The sequence below is a fragment of the Euprymna scolopes genome, chromosome 32 (genome assembly GCF_053919585.1).
Source record: "Euprymna scolopes isolate OS-2025 chromosome 32, ASM5391958v1, whole genome shotgun sequence".
Classification (NCBI taxonomy): Eukaryota; Metazoa; Mollusca; class Cephalopoda; order Sepiida; family Sepiolidae; genus Euprymna; species Euprymna scolopes.
In genome coordinates this window covers 96,292,408-96,308,575 of record NC_136513.1, presented here as the reverse complement: position 1 = coordinate 96,308,575, position 16,168 = coordinate 96,292,408, and the positions used below count along the sequence as shown (strand labels likewise).

At 34.2% G+C, this 16,168-nt stretch overlaps 1 protein-coding gene across 3 annotated transcripts in view; it reads right to left on the bottom strand.

The window, feature by feature from the left end:
• Positions 1-16,168, bottom strand: part of LOC145256514 (epidermal growth factor receptor kinase substrate 8-like) — a 258,101-nt gene that overhangs the window by 93,929 nt on the left and 148,004 nt on the right. Inside the window, exon 1 of one of the 3 annotated variants that reach the window (XM_080115502.1) lies at positions 6,191-6,348. The exons of the other annotated variants lie outside the window; for them this stretch is intronic. Within the exon in view, the coding sequence (XP_079971628.1) occupies positions 6,191-6,212 (22 nt within the window). The 5' untranslated portion in view covers positions 6,213-6,348. Of the gene's footprint in view, positions 1-6,190; positions 6,349-16,168 lie in introns of those variants that run through there. 3 annotated transcript variants of the gene reach the window in all.

The window sequence follows — 16,168 nt, the reverse complement described above, 5'->3', positions numbered from 1 at the left end:
AAATGCAAAATATTTATTTTAACTTGTCCACATATTTCTATTACTTTTACGCTTGCACAAATTCATTAATAGCTTGAAGTGGTTTAATAACTATCTGTCGATAGCTCAAACGGTAGGGAACACAACTGGAGAGTTAAATGCTTTGTTTTCGATTCTAGCTGATGGCACCCAAGTCCATCTTTTAACTTTGGAAATCAGTACTGGATATCAGATGGAATTCAATATTCAATAGAGAATTGGTTCTGTAATATGAAATTTGTATGAACTGAAATATATTTAAGCATATTTTACGATCAGGCAAAGACCGTTTGTAGAAAAAAAAAACATATTGGACATTGGAAAAGATTAGGCAGTGGAGAAGATTTTCAATAAAACAGCAAAAATCCTTTCTTTTAACTTAGACAAGAGCGACCCAAAGGCTTCCTTTTCATTATCTACTACACAAATGTAGGGGAGTGTGTCACTCCTTTCCCATTATTACTCCACTTATACTTGATCCTAAACTTACAATGCTGAGTGTTTTGCAAGAATTTTAATTTATGTTTTAATTCAGACTGTTCCTTCTGGGTTGGTTGGTTGGTTGTTTTTGTTTTACGGCATATCAACCCTTTTCGGGTTATTTAATGCCGAATCCAAAGATTTTGAAGAAAAATTTTTTAAATTTTTTATTTGTTGTTTCCACGTCGGTTTCTATTTAACCCATAGTTGGGACCCTAACAGGTACTACCACTCTGGGTTAGAGTGGACCTAGGAGCAAAGGTAATTAAAGGGTGGATCCACACTCCCCAAAGCCCACAAACTGGGGCCTCACCACTGGATATAGTTTTAAGGTCATATCCAGGACCCCTATTGAGGGACTTTTACCCTCTGCAGGGGGGGGGGGCAGTCGGTGTATTCTAATGCCCCAGCGACAGGGCCGGTTCCTTCTGGGAGAGCTAGATATTCCCCACATTAAAAATTAACCTTATGTCTAACTCTGCCCTCGGGGGGAGCAAGTAAATAAGAAGATTCTTTAAATTAAGGCTGGAATTAAAGTCCTGCCTTTATTTTGCTCCGTTTTCTTTTGTCATGTTTTTTTTCTCTTCCACTTCACTATTTTTCATAGATTGTAAATACTTTTGTAAATAAAATAGTCTCGGGAGTAAATGTGGTATTTCGGTATCTATTGAAATGAAAGTGGTACACAAATGGGTAAAGAATGACAGGAACGATGCTTGGATGAATGAGTAAAAATGCGACTAGTTAAATGTAAGACAGAGGATGAACCCCCGACTCCTCTTCTCACATTTTAGAAAAACTTGTACCTAATTTGTCATTTCACTTTTAACAAATAAATAATTCAAAGTATACGATTTGTTGTGGCTCTAGGAAAAAGTTTATAAAGAAAGACTCGGGTTTTGATGGTTGGTTTGTTTAATCAACATATCGACTTTCTTTGAGTCATTTAATGCTGTATATATAAGGGCTTTGTTTTTGTTAATTTTTGTTGTATTTTAAGCTGATTGTTTTCAAATTTTATGTGTTTTCTATATTTGTTGACTTCAGATGTTTGGTTGTTATTAAGGTTGGTTTCACTACTTAATATTCAAGTGATGTTTCGATGTTATTAGTTATTCGAGAGGGATTTATATTTCGTGGTAAAGATCCCCTCTTTTTAAGAACTTTGTTTTTTCTCATGTTCACCCTTACAAAACATATCACAACTTGGCTACTATTTGGGGCCATGTTTAGGAAAGATTAACAACATATTTGTTTGTTACATTTAAAATTCTGCATATCAGTACAGCCAAGGAACCAGGCAGCATGCAGCAGGTAGCAGGAAGGAAATTCCAAAGTCTAGCTGTTCGAGGGAAGAAACTATTAGACTAGAAAGCTTTCTGGCATTTAGGGACATCAACAGTGAAAGGATGAGATCTTATTGCTAAGCGGGTTTGTCGGGGATATGTACGTCGAGGGGATACAAGTGAAGCAAATTCATCAGAACATTCCATTAAAATATTTGTAAAACAGGCACAGTGATGCAACATTGCGGCGATGGGACAGGGGCTGGAGCTTAGTTGATAAAGTGGAATCGAATAGATTGAAAACTCTTTTTTGATATTATTAGGGTGTTGCTTTTCCAAAGAGGTCTTTCAAGTTTTTTGCCATGTAAAAGTGTTTAGGAATGTATGAGAAGTTATAACAGTTCAGTAAGAAATGTTTCACCATATAAGGCTCATGATATGATATACTTCATTTTTTAATATGACGAAATGAGTTATGTATGCGTGTCCTATTTGAATACTTGACTTTTTCCTTACATGATTTTCTGGGATCTGATGGTTGTTTTTAAAGAATAAGCTTGATTTTGACTAGTTTGTTGTTTTGACAGTTGTTGCAAGTTTCTTGTAATAAATTCATTTACCTAAAGTTGTAGTCTTTTAATTATAGTTTATATTTTACGTTTAAGAAAATGTCTGCACATTTAACAAGTGGTTTTTACGATATACGGGAAAAATTTCTAGTCCATAGTTAAATATTTAGAGATTTATAAAGAATCGAAATCGGGAATTTAATACAGAATCGGTAATTGTATCGGAATCGGAAAAATATTGAAATCGTCCCATCACGAATACACCCCCCCCCTCTCGAGAGTATTAGACTTAGGTTTTTTATAATGATTCAAAAAATCCATTATATACGATATAATCATGTTGACACACTGGTTCTCACCAGATAAGTCAAGTTAAGCAATGATGAGTCTGGCTAGTACCAGAGGAGTGACCATTTGGTAATACTAGGTGTTATATGTGCTCTCCGCTTATCTCAGCATTGTTTACAGTCGTCCTAAATTCATATACTTGCAACTGGAATTAAAATAGTGCCAACTCAGGAGTGGTATGGTTGAGATTGCACAACTCTACAATAATTTCACATGTAGGCACCCTTCAGTGGGTATACATAGTCTGTCAAGACTGAACGGAGCCTTAAGAAGAATCCATTATGAGTAAATAGGTAAGACCCCATCACAACTATTTGTTGTATCCTTAGTTTTGTCTCATACAAAGTGCCCCCTTAAGGGGTAGCTTGCTCTCCTACATTAAGAACCGACCTTGTGTTTAAGAGTGTGACAAATCTTATGGATGTACTGCAACGTCTATCCCCTACTGCCTTAAAAATAAAATAATATCATTTTTAATCCTCTTATAATATTCTTGGAAAGAAAGGGACGATTTTCCTTGAGTAATTGTATTATAGCACAGGCTTGATAAAACATCTTCGTTCTCATCCATATGTTAGATAATTTTGATTTTCAGTTTTTAAAATACAAAACAAAAATATCGATAGTTTTATAAAAACACAATCCCTTCGATATAGACTTTTTTTTTTTTTTAAAGAGGCTTTGAGTTTTTCGAATTCCTTGAGAACGATTTTGACATTACTCCTAACCCGGTTTTGAAATGCGAGTGATTCTATAAAAAATACCAAAACTTTTTGATACACAAAAAAACTATATTTATACAGAGAAAAAAAAGTTTTTGTTTTTTTTGTTTTATTTTTTTACAGAATTTCAAAGCAACATCAAAGGGACTAAAACACACATTTGATAATTTAATCCAAATTTTAAAAAGTAAAAAAAAAAAAAATGACTATCATCGGTAAGATTTTAATGAAAGTTCAAATTTATAGACTTCTAAGATTTTACTTTAAGAAAAAAAATACAATTTTAGACCAGGAATCAATTTTAGATAACCGTACTGGTGTTAAATGAGGAGCCTTATGTTCCCCAACCTCTAACTCTATATTATATTTTGGTGTTTGTGCATCTGTTACAGTGCTATTTTTAATAGTATTTTTAAGTTAAATTCAATTTTTACCATACTTTTGTTTATTACAATGTTAGGTGAAAGTACAGAATAGTTACAAAACATTCTCCCCTCCCCATATTAAGAATGACTTTCTAAATAATAAGGTAATTATTTCAGCACGGTAACAAATGCAACAATACCTATATTTTTTACATTTATTTTTTTAGGGGAGGGGTGGCACAAGGATGTATTCAGTATTAATTGGGAGAAGGGAAGAATTTAAGTAAAGAGACATAACCTCTTTGAAATTCACCCCGCCCCTCCCGCATTTCTTCGGAATCAATGGGGACTACTATGTATTCTTGTTCTAAGCGCTGAACTCCTCATTAAAATTTTAATCCTTATTATCAGATTCAAGTTATAAATAAAATGTAGCTAAACGTTGCCAACTGTGAATATGGACAAACGCTATTTGATTCAAATAAAAAATAGTTTTATCCAAATATCCTGAGTGACGTTGTCTCAGAATATATAGTTATCATGCTTTAGGTACTTGTATATTTGAACTGAATCGTTTTAACTCAAAGTTTTAGGTTTAGTTTGGCAAAAGTCGGTTCAGTTCTGTAGAAGCACCAAGATTTATTTCCAAACTTTAAGAGGAGTTTGTAAACAGACAGGAATTATAACATACATACATACATACATACATACATACACACACACACATATCAAAATACCCGTCCCAGGACGGGTAAGATTAATTCTTCGAATGAACTGGTTCTGAACAATTTATATGGAAAAACAAAAAATTATATAAATTGTTCGAAACAAGTTGTTGAAAAGGATTAAAAACAGAAATGATAGACAAAAAAAATGTCTATTTTATTTAATGAAATATATTTAATGAAATATATTTATTTATTTAGGCAGCATTTTTTTTTTTTCGTTTAAGCAGACATTAAATACAATGGATATCCTTTGCTTTATGATTCTTTTTTTTTTTTTATCAAAATCGAAAATATTAATGAAAGTTCTATAGTTATCATGAGCACTTTCGATTCGACTGTGAATCATCTCCATATGGAATTCATGGAGTTGATGAGATGAAAGTGAATACGAGCGAACATGGAAAGTAAAACGCACAATAAATTGTATCGAGTGATGGGAGGTTAAAAGTATATAAAAAGTCGATTAAAAATCTTTTTTAAAATGTACAAGTCCATGGGCTAATAAGCAATATATATATATATATATATATATATATATATATATATATATATATATATACTAGCAAAAGTATCCGTCGTTGACTGGGTTCAAAAACAGCCTACAGAAAATGGACTCTGATTTATGAAAGTATGATAGGTTATGAAAAGCAATGGTTGTAAAGAGATAGCTTCGAATTTGGGAGTATCAAAACCAAAGCAAAATATGATGAAAGTAAAAATAAAATAGATAAACCCCATAATTTATTATACCATACCTGTTCACACTGAAACACTTATCACAATATTCTGTGGATCTATATTAAAAAAAAACCTTGTTAAACTTTGTGACATATTTCCATTCTATGGAGGTCAGGCGCGAACGAACACCCCATAATTTTATTATACCATATTTCTTCAAACTGAAACATAATTATCAAAGTATACTTACGCAGATAGATATGAAAAGTCTTTATTAAAGTTTGTGCCTATTTCCATTCTATGGAGGCCAGGCGCGAACGCAGACCCCACAATTTTATCATGCCATCCCTGTTTAAGTTAAAACATACTTATCAAAGTATTATTATGTACATCTATATCAAAAACACTTGTAAACGTTTTTTTTTTTTTACTTTTTAAAGTTTTTATTTTCATACTTTGTGGACCAGGCGCGTACGCAGACCCCACAATTTTAATGAATCATCATCATGATGCCAGATCAAACATACCCATCCCTGTGTCTCGATACATCATCTATCATTATATGTGATCAGTTTTCTATAATAGTCAACCATATAGGAGCCTATTCGTGACCAGACACACACACAAACGTTCAGCTTTTTATATATATATATATATATATATATATATATATATATATATATATATATACACACACACACACACACACACACACACACACACAGTGAAAAGCAAATGATAGTAACGAGCTATATTCAAAGGGGTCCTTAATTGACCCATGGACTTTTTACTTCCGGAGATTATAGAGAACATATACCAACGTGAAAAGAAAAAGTTTTTATTAAAAGAGTTAGACAGATTTAACGATTAAGAGAAGTGAGGAAAAAAATAAAGTGAGGAAGGTAGTGGAGTGAGGGTCAACATTTACACAAATTGTGGGGGGGGATGGGGGTAAAAGAAGCGGTTCAACAGGTGAGGAGGTACCCAAGTTCTTACCTGCGTACTGCTGCCTCATCATATCCCTTCTTTTTTAAAACATGCTGGGGGTAAGAAAAATATATATATATATAAATATATATATATATAAAGGAAGAGTCCGAACAATTTGGCTGGTCTTGTCGCCAGGTCCAGGTAAAACGTCGCCCGAGTAGATAGAAAATTCAATTCGCCAAGCAACCTACTTAGCTAGCTAACGAGACTGTGGGCAGGTAAACCAGGTGAACGAAAAAAAAAAAAAGACAATAATATACAGGTAAAATGACAACTACTACAGGTGCGACTACTATTACTACTATTGCGTGTAATAATCTTTGGGGAGAGGGGGCAGTGTCATACAGAAAGATTAAAGAAAACTATTCAAGGAATGTCCACGTGACAAGGTTTATAGTCACGCAGAGGAGAGCAGAATGTATTTACGAAGAGTCATGTCCATTGACAACGGATGACAAACCTTTAATAAAGAAAAGAAAGACGAAAAAAGATGGGTCACTAAGAAGAGAGAACGATATCGTTGAAGAAATAACATTTGTTTTTTTTTCACCATTGCATGACGGATCAGTGACTTAAGCGCTGAACGGGGCCATTGACTAAGGGTTATGAATGTGAACCTCCTTCCTCGTACCTTTTTCATCAAAATGAAATATATTTATTCAAGTATCCTGGGGGGCCTTTTTTTTTTTTTCTTATCGTTACCCTCAAACAAGGCATATTGTCACTTATATATATAGTACAGGTTAAGGAGGTGTCTGCGTTTATATAATAGTGCTCAATAACAGATAGAGCTAATTGTATATTAACTAGCAGGCCGCTCGGCATTTCCTGGTCATAAGATACATTTAAGTATGATATTTTAATCCATGGACATTACGTATTTATTATTATAGAGACAATTCTCTATTGACTATTATATCGAACCTAATATATAGTAGTGAGATCCAAACTAAAAAAATTATATATATATATATATATATATATATATATATATATATATATAGCTTGGGTGTCATCAGCTAGAATCGAAACCAAAACATACAACTATCCACCCTCATTTTAGCCTCTGAGCCACGCCCATGAGCATATATATTCACCTGTCGTCCCTTTTTTAAAAGATGGAATTGCCCGATCGTCGAAGACAAGATTCAAGCAAGCAAACACGCCCGAACGATCCACAGAATTTTATAATTATTAAGATATTTATTTATTTATTTATACATGTATAAGGGATTTCATTCAGACAGGTCTTTACGTTGCGAGTGAAACAGTCGCATTTGCGAGTGATTTTTTTTTTCTAAGTAACGACTAATAAAACGCTTATCTTTTGGCGATTGTGATTTTTTTACCGACAATCTTCCAAAGGTTATTTCTAAGTGAAAAATGTTATTTTAACTTTTATTTGTTTTTTAATAAAATGAAAAAGTCAAATTATTTAAACAAATAAAGGTTTAATAGAACAAGGTACTCTTTTTTTTATGAAGGCTGTCTAAAAAATATCTGAAAAAATTTGAATGTTTATACTTTTGAATTTCAACGTAAAATTCAGTGATTATTTAGAATTACACTTTAAAAAAAAATACAGAAATTTTTTTATGGCGTATGTACTCGTCATGAAACAAAGATGTCATATTCCAAAAATCACGTGGTTTTGGCTACTAACTTTTCTACTTGGCTAGTAAACAAAAATATTTAGTTGTCAAAGGTCAACTAAAGATAAATTTGTCTGTAGAGCCTTGTCAGGAAAGTAAAATAAAGGGGATCTTAGTCGGTTAAAAAAAGAAAATTTGTCAATAAAAAGGAGTCTTCGCTTAAGCAGAAGACATTTTATGATTTAATTTTTTTTTTTTTTTTTTTTTTACTTGAGCCGAAGAAAAAAATAACAAAAAAAAAAAAAAAAGCAGCACAAAATTAACTACCACAGATTTAACCAAATCAACCATTTCAAAATATTTAAACAAGAAACAAATCGTAACTTCTTAACTGTATTCCTCCAACGCACCCAAACGAAACGGAGTGAATTTTTTGCCTGAGAAAATCTGTGCATTTCTATCGATGTATCAAAAATAATAGTAAGAGACATTGTCTACTTGTTGAAAAAGAGAACTGGTCCGTGTGGGAAACATTTTATGCAAATCCGGACAAATTCTGTTTTTGTATTTTAGCTATTCTCTAATTGCCAATTATGATAGTTTTAATTAGATTTTTTTCTTCTCTCTTTCTTATTAAACACGTCCAAGCATTGGTTTAATCGGCGCTGTCCATCAGTACGTCTGCCATGCTAAGTTTGAAAATATGATACACTCACAAAAATGCTCAATTTAAAATACGACGTGTCTTCAATAAGTTTCCAGACTTATTTCGTAAAGGCACTTTTATTGATGGTACACACATGAAACTTTAGTCTCCTTTGAAGTAATCTCCTCCGGCTGCAATGCACTTGTACCATTCCAACAACTTCTGGAAGGCCTCAAGGAAGTCCTCTTATGTGAGCATGTCAACGACCCTCATCATAGCCTTTTTCATCTCTTCAATTGTCTCATAATGACAGCTTCTCAGGTTTTCCTGGAGCTTAGGGAATAACCAAAAGTCACAGGGAGCAAGGTCTGGACAATAGGGAGGGTGGGGAACTGTCCTGATGCCTATTTTGATCAAATAGTCTGTGACAACGATGGAGTTGTGGACTGGTGCATTCACACAAATCTTTTGAATTTTCAGTTCCTTGCGAATAATTTTGTGGACATCAAACTTTGCACTTATTAATTCTAAAGACACACGACGGTCCTTACCCATGAACTTCTTTATTTGACCAATCAACTCTGGTGTTCTGACTTCATTACTTACCACCTCTCATTATCCTTCAGACTCCCTGGCTTGCTTGAATCTCATACCACTCATAAACTGATGCTCGATTCATGCAAGATGGTCCAAAAGCAGTTTAAAGTTTCCATACGTTTCTGTGTTATTTTTATTGCATTCTTCTCAAGTGTGCTCAAGTCCACATTGAATTTTTGAAATTCATCTGCTGTGGCAATCAGACTTTAATAGAGTGTATTCCAATTCCTGCTGCAGCTGTTCATTTGAACTTGAAATCATAAAAATTGGGCAGTCATCTCATAAGGTGTATGGCAATAACATACTGACTTTTCAAGAGTGTACAATAACGCCTATACAAAAAAAGTTGGGAAATTATTTCTGTTGGTCTATGATGCTTAAGTTTGAAATAAGCAGGATAGACCAACAGAAAAGTTAAGTTTGAAATAGCATTTCTGTTTGTTACACTTGAGTTTCATTTTTTTTTTTTTTTTTTTTTTTTTTTTTTTACTCTTTTTCAACCCAAATAAAGCTTATTACTACTTGAAATGCAAGGGGCAACTATTTGGGATTGCGTCTAACAAATGACTGGGGAGTTGAGCAGCAAATTATCTGTTTACATTACATTTACATTTCTGCAGGTTTGTACAATACAATGGAAGCAGGAAACAGGGGTGGAATTTCTAAGTCTAGAGGTCCGAGGGAAGAAGCTATTAGAGTGGAAGGTTTTCCAGCATCTTTGGACCTTAACAATGAAGAGGTGGGATTTTGTTGCCTGTCAGGTTAGTTAGAGGCATTTACATTGAAATATTTGTAAAATATGGGCATGGATGCAACGTTGCAGTGATGGGACAAGAGTTGGAGTTGATTGATAGTGTGAGACCTGGGGGGAGCTGTCTAGGAGTGAAAGACTAGTGATAGATGCACGAACCCAGGTGAAGCAACAATACTCCATGCATGGGCAAATTGTGGCTTTGTAAAAATATAGGATGCTCTCTGGTGTGTGTAATCTTATAGTACGCTAGAAAGAAAACTTACCTTCTTTGCAGCAAACTTGGCAATGTCCTCAATTTATGTTGCCTGTGAATTTTAAGCTGAGGAGTTTGAACGATGAGCTCTCAAGTAGTTTTTTTGGGTTTTTTTTTTTTTTTTACTTGAGCATCACCACTTATCAAGGTCCAAAAGCCACTCAAGGATAAGGATTAATAAGGTGATAGATAGTGTAGTTATCGTTAATGGTGTAGATTCGGTAGAATTTCATTATTTATGGGGAAAGTTCAACAAGAATTTGTTTATCTTGAATTTGAAGGCTACCATGTTGTATTCAACCAGGAAGCAGAACAGTGGAGTAGTGTTCCACAGGCGGGCAGCTCTGAGAAAGAAGTTTTCTTCATGGAATCAGCATTTAGATTTAGGTGCAGATAGAGAGTGATGGAAATCGTTTATAGTGGTTGTAGCTAGTCGAGTGTTTTTTGTGAAAGTTTGCTTGGAGTTGAGCACTTGCCATGAAAATAATAATAGAGCAGTGACAGGCTCACAACATCTCTTCAGTGGGAAAGAGGTTGCAGGGAAGAGAAAAGAGCATCACCTACTAGGTTTCAAAGTCAGTTTTGAACTCTAACAAGGCTAGATAAGATGTGCTGAGTAGCTCCTACCCAGATGTGACAACAGTACTCCATTTTAGGGGATACCTGGCTCTTATACATATAGAAGATTGCATCGACAGTGAGATATCTGCTGGAGCGATAGTGATCCAGCCATTTTCCAGCGATCTTGGCAACAGATTTGATGTAGTGTTATTAGTCATCGCAATCGGTAGTTGAGAAGATTTTTTAAAGCTGATAAAGGAAAGAAGCTTAGTCTTAGCAGCAGCGTGTTACGATCCACTTATGTCCTAATTCCACTATCGAAGCTTTCTACGGCTTTTGTTGTTGCCCTGCATATGTGTACATTTGTTTTTCGTGGTTTTTCACTTCAGATCTAAAATTAAAGACTTAACACCAAACCTGTTTCTAAAGTCGCTGTAACAAATTGGTTGGATCATTCTAACACTCCAGAAAGTACCTGACTCCTGATGCAATCTTCTAGTTGTATCAAAGATGGAGTACTGTTGCCACATCCGAGAAAGTGCCACTCCGAGCACTCTACATTGTCTAGATAGAATTTAAAATCGACTTTGAAATCTAGTGAGGCATGTTCCGTTCTTTACAACCCTTTTCTCACTACTATTATCTTTACTTCCATAAAAGTACTCGACTTAACTTCAATCTCTGCTTTCCCCTTGTAAGACATTCACGGCAGGAACTCACTTTGCAACCACAAAAGACAAAAAAAAAAAACTTTTCCTTTTTTTTCCTCGGTGTGCCTTCTCATACCAACAAAAATTTCCACAAACAGCTTCTTCACTAAACTTTGCTATCTGTTTAACACGTTGCCATGGGATTGCTTCCCTACTGATTACAACATGGCCGTCTTCAAATCAAAATTCAACTGATTCCTCTCATAGACCGTACCAACAAGTAATTAAACTTAGTCCATTCCATTAATCTTCATCCTCAATTCCTTCACAATGTTCTTTATCTTTCAACTGACCATCATACTAACCCTTATCCTCGAATGGCTTTTGACCTTGTTCCAGATATCTCTATAAGTGATTCCGTTCTTTTTGGCTTGTTTGTTTTTTTATATAACTTTCAATCAAGCCAAATAAGGCATATTGTCACATAAGGGGTTAGTGGGATTACGAATTACGGTCAGATTCATAGGCACCAAGACATAAGGGCTAGTGTAATTCCGGATCAGATTTATAGGCAGTATCATAAGTGGGAAGTTGTGCAATAAAATATTTGTTCACATTACATTTAAATTTTTGCATGGTGGCACAGTCAGGGAAACAAAGGAAAGGAATTCCAAAGGCAAAACGTCTGAAGAAAGAAGCTATTAATATTAAAGTAGAAATTTTTTCGGCATATGGAAGCATCTACAATGAAGGGGTGGGACTTTGCTGCTAATCAGATTATTCAAGGAGATTTATATCGAGGTGGGTATAAGTGGAGTAAGTAAATCAGTGCACATTCCCTGGATGTACTTTGAAAACAAGTACAAGGCTGTAGCATTGCGATGATGGGCCAAGAGTTTGAGCTTCACAGACAGTGCAGGACATATTAGGTTAGAGACTTTTTGTTGCACCCTATTGAAGAGGGAGAGATTAGTAATTGATGGATCAGCCCAGATGTGGCGACAATACTTCAAGCATGGGCGAATGGTGGCTTTAAGATGTACTCGGCGTTACTCGGTATTAAACCTAACAATTCCTTAAACAAAAATGAAGTAAGAAAAAAAATAAAAAACAGAAAGAAACTGAGATACATGCATGCGAGTATTATTTATATTTTTTTTTTTTTTTGTAACAGTTCACTTTCTTGGCAGGGTTAGGTTAGGGTTAGGGTTATTTTTATTTATTTTTTTTGTAACAGTTCACTTTCTTGGCAGGGTTAGGTTAGGGTTAGGGTTATTTTTATTTATTTTTTTTGTAACAGTTCACTTTCTTGGCAGGGTTAGGTTAGGGTTAGGGTTATTTTTATTTATTTTTTTTGTAACAGTTCACTTTCTTGGCAGGGTTAGGTTAGGGTTATTTTTATTTATTTTTTTTGTAACAGTTCACTTTCTTGGCAGGGTTAGGTTAGGGTTAGGGTTATTTTTATTTATTTTTTTTGTAACAGTTCACTTTCTTGGCAGGGTTAGGTTAGGGTTAGGGTTATTTTTATTTATTTTTTTTGTAACAGTTCACTTTCTTGGCAGGGTTAGGTTAGGGTTAGGGTTATTTTTATTTATTTTTTTTGTAACAGTTCACTTTCTTGGCAGGGTTAGGTTAGGGTTAGGGTTATTTTTATTTATTTTTTTTGTAACAGTTCACTTTCTTGGCAGGGTTAGGTTAGGGTTAGGGTTATTTTTATTTATTTTTTTTGTAACAGTTCACTTTCTTGGCAGGGTTAGGTTAGGGTTAGGGTTATTTTTATTTATTTTTTTTGTAACAGTTCACTTTCTTGGCAGGGTTAGGTTAGGGTTAGGGTTATTTTTATTTATTTTTTTTGTAACAGTTCACTTTCTTGGCAGGGTTAGGTTAGGGTTAGGGTTATTTTTATTTATTTTTTTTGTAACAGTTCACTTTCTTGGCAGGGTTAGGTTAGGGTTAGGGTTATTTTTATTTTTTTTTTTGTAACAGTTCACTTTCTTGGCAGGGTTAGGTTAGGGTTAGGGTTATTTTTATTTATTTTTTTTGTAACAGTTCACTTTCTTGGCAGGGTTAAGTTAGGGTTAGGGTTATTTTTATTTATTTTTTTTGTAACAGTTCACTTTCTTGGCAGGGTTAGGTTAGGGTTAGGGTTATTTTTATTTATTTTTTTTGTAACAGTTCACTTTCTTGGCAGGGTTAGGTTAGGGTTAGGGTTATTTTTATTTATTTTTTTTGTAACAGTTCACTTTCTTGGCAGGGTTAGGTTAGGGTTAGGGTTATTTTTATTTATTTTTTTTGTAACAGTTCACTTTCTTGGCAGGGTTAGGTTAGGGTTAGGGTTATTTTTATTTATTTTTTTTGTAACAGTTCACTTTCTTGGCAGGGTTAGGTTAGGGTTAGGGTTATTTTTATTTATTTTTTTTGTAACAGTTCACTTTCTTGGCAGGGTTAGGTTAGGGTTAGGGTTACTTTTATTTATTTTTTTTGTAACAGTTCACTTTCTTGGCAGGGTTAGGTTAGGGTTAGGGTTATTTTTATTTATTTTTTTTGTAACAGTTCACTTTCTTGGCAGGGTTAGGTTAGGGTTAGGGTTATTTTTATTTATTTTTTTTGTAACAGTTCACTTTCTTGGCAGGGTTAGGTTAGGGTTAGGGTTATTTTTATTTATTTTTTTTGTAACAGTTCACTTTCTTGGCAGGGTTAGGTTAGGGTTAGGGTTATTTTTATTTATTTTTTTTGTAACAGTTCACTTTCTTGGCAGGGTTAGGTTAGGGTTAGGGTTATTTTTATTTATTTTTTTTGTAACAGTTCACTTTCTTGGCAGGGTTAGGTTAGGGTTAGGGTTATTTTTATTTATTTTTTTTGTAACAGTTCACTTTCTTGGCAGGGTTAGGTTAGGGTTAGGGTTATTTTTTTATTTATTTTTTTTTGTAATAGTTCACTTTCTTGGCAGGGTTAGGTTAGGGTTAGGGTTATTTTCTTATTTTTTTTTTGTAATAGTTCACTTTCTTGGCAGGGTTAGGTTAGGGTTAGGGTTATTTTTATTTTTTTTTTTTGTAATAGTTCACTTTCTTGGCAGGGTTAGGTTAGGGTTAGGGTTATTTTCTTATTTTTTTTTTTTGTAATAGTTCACTTTCTTGGCAGGGTTAGGTTAGGGTTAGGGTTATTTTCTTATTTTTTTTTTGTAATAGTTCACTTTCTTGGCAGGGTAAGTCGAATAAAACATTACGTCTGCTGTTTCTTTTGTGCACTCTCAAAACAACAACAACAAAAAATATTCATAGCTCAAAGTTGCTTAATTTTTAACCTTCCATATTCATCTGCCGGTAGCTCAAATGGTAACAACGCTGGAGAGATAAATAACGACTAAGGCTGAAACACTAAACGTTCTGGTTTCAATTCTAGTGGATGGTACCGAAGTCATTTAAAAAAAAAAAATTTTTTATAACTTTTGAAATCATGACTATATATTGGATAATAATTAATAGAGAATTGGCTTTATAATAAGAAATCTGCATGAATTAAAATACAATATTTACGTGTATTTTACGACCTGCCAACAATGAGTAGCCTGCTTGTATATTTATAAAGAAAAACTAGCTTAAATTTTGCCATTACAATCAAAGGAAAATAACTGAATGAACATAGCTACACCCCCTTTTTTAAGATGGCGGCTTTTGAAAAATAGACAAAATATTTTCTGAAAGAATTAAATTGAATGACATTTTATTCATTTTGATAACATGATGTAATGATCAAATAAAAAACCAATGGCAAACCAGAAACAAATATCGATTTTGTAGAAAGAAAGTTATCAGGTACTGATGACGGGTGCACCAAAATCCGAATGGCAGCCAAACAATTGGATGAATTTGCGGTGATTACTTTTTTTTTTACTCTTTTTCAACCCAAACAAGGCATATTACTACTTGAAATGCAAGGGGCAACTATTTGGGATTGCGTCTAATAAATGACTGGGGAGTTGAGCAGCAAAAACATGTTAAAGTTCCACCAAAAGGCAAAGGTCTGTTATCCCACTTATATTCTGAAGTCGAAAAGATCAGCTAAAATGAATGTGATCTAGCGCTGAAGAGGTTGATGATGGAAAAACTAGTGGCTGTTACAAGGCTTCAAAAAGGCGAAAGAAAGGTATTAGTTCCAGTGACATTGAAAAGAAGTGTGTTATATGTGGCAGAACAAGAGAGAGTTGTGGTGATAGGAACCGGGTGTTGTCGCATCTCGGAGTCTAATTGTGCAGCATTGTTTCTAGATGTTTTGAACTTTTATAAGAATGGCGTTAGGACAAGATGTGCTTTTCTAGATAAACTTGATGACGTATTTGCTATTACCATGGGAACTGCTTAGGAAATTACTTGCTGAAGTATAACAAATAGATGCATCGTTTGAACATATTACAGCGATCAAATTAGGCACTTACAATTGACATTGACTGCCGACACGTGTTTAATAGCCTTGATTTCAGAACTAGCACCTACAGTGTGAGCCACATTCGTAACCATATCAATGTAAACTTGGGCACAGATCAGCATATAGATAACAGACGGACCAAAGTTCTTCTGATCAAGTATTTCAGTGACACCATATGTTTCACTTATCCTGTTGACAGACGGAAATCACAAATGGTTTATTCCCTCCTACAGTATAACATGGTAGAGACTTTGAGATCTGTGAAGTCAGGTCCTCAACATTGTGTACATGAGCTACTCCAAGAATGCAAGAAATATGATTTTGGTCGAGATGCCATGTGTTACACAAGCGAAGATGTTAGGCTTTCAATGGAACATTACAAAGTTAGCAAGAGTTTGATTCAATGAGACTTCAAGAAGCATCTGCACGCTTATACTTCATCCATAGGACAGAAATCTGATTGAGAAAAAGATGCAGCGGAAACAATAAAGTACATATGCAAGAGG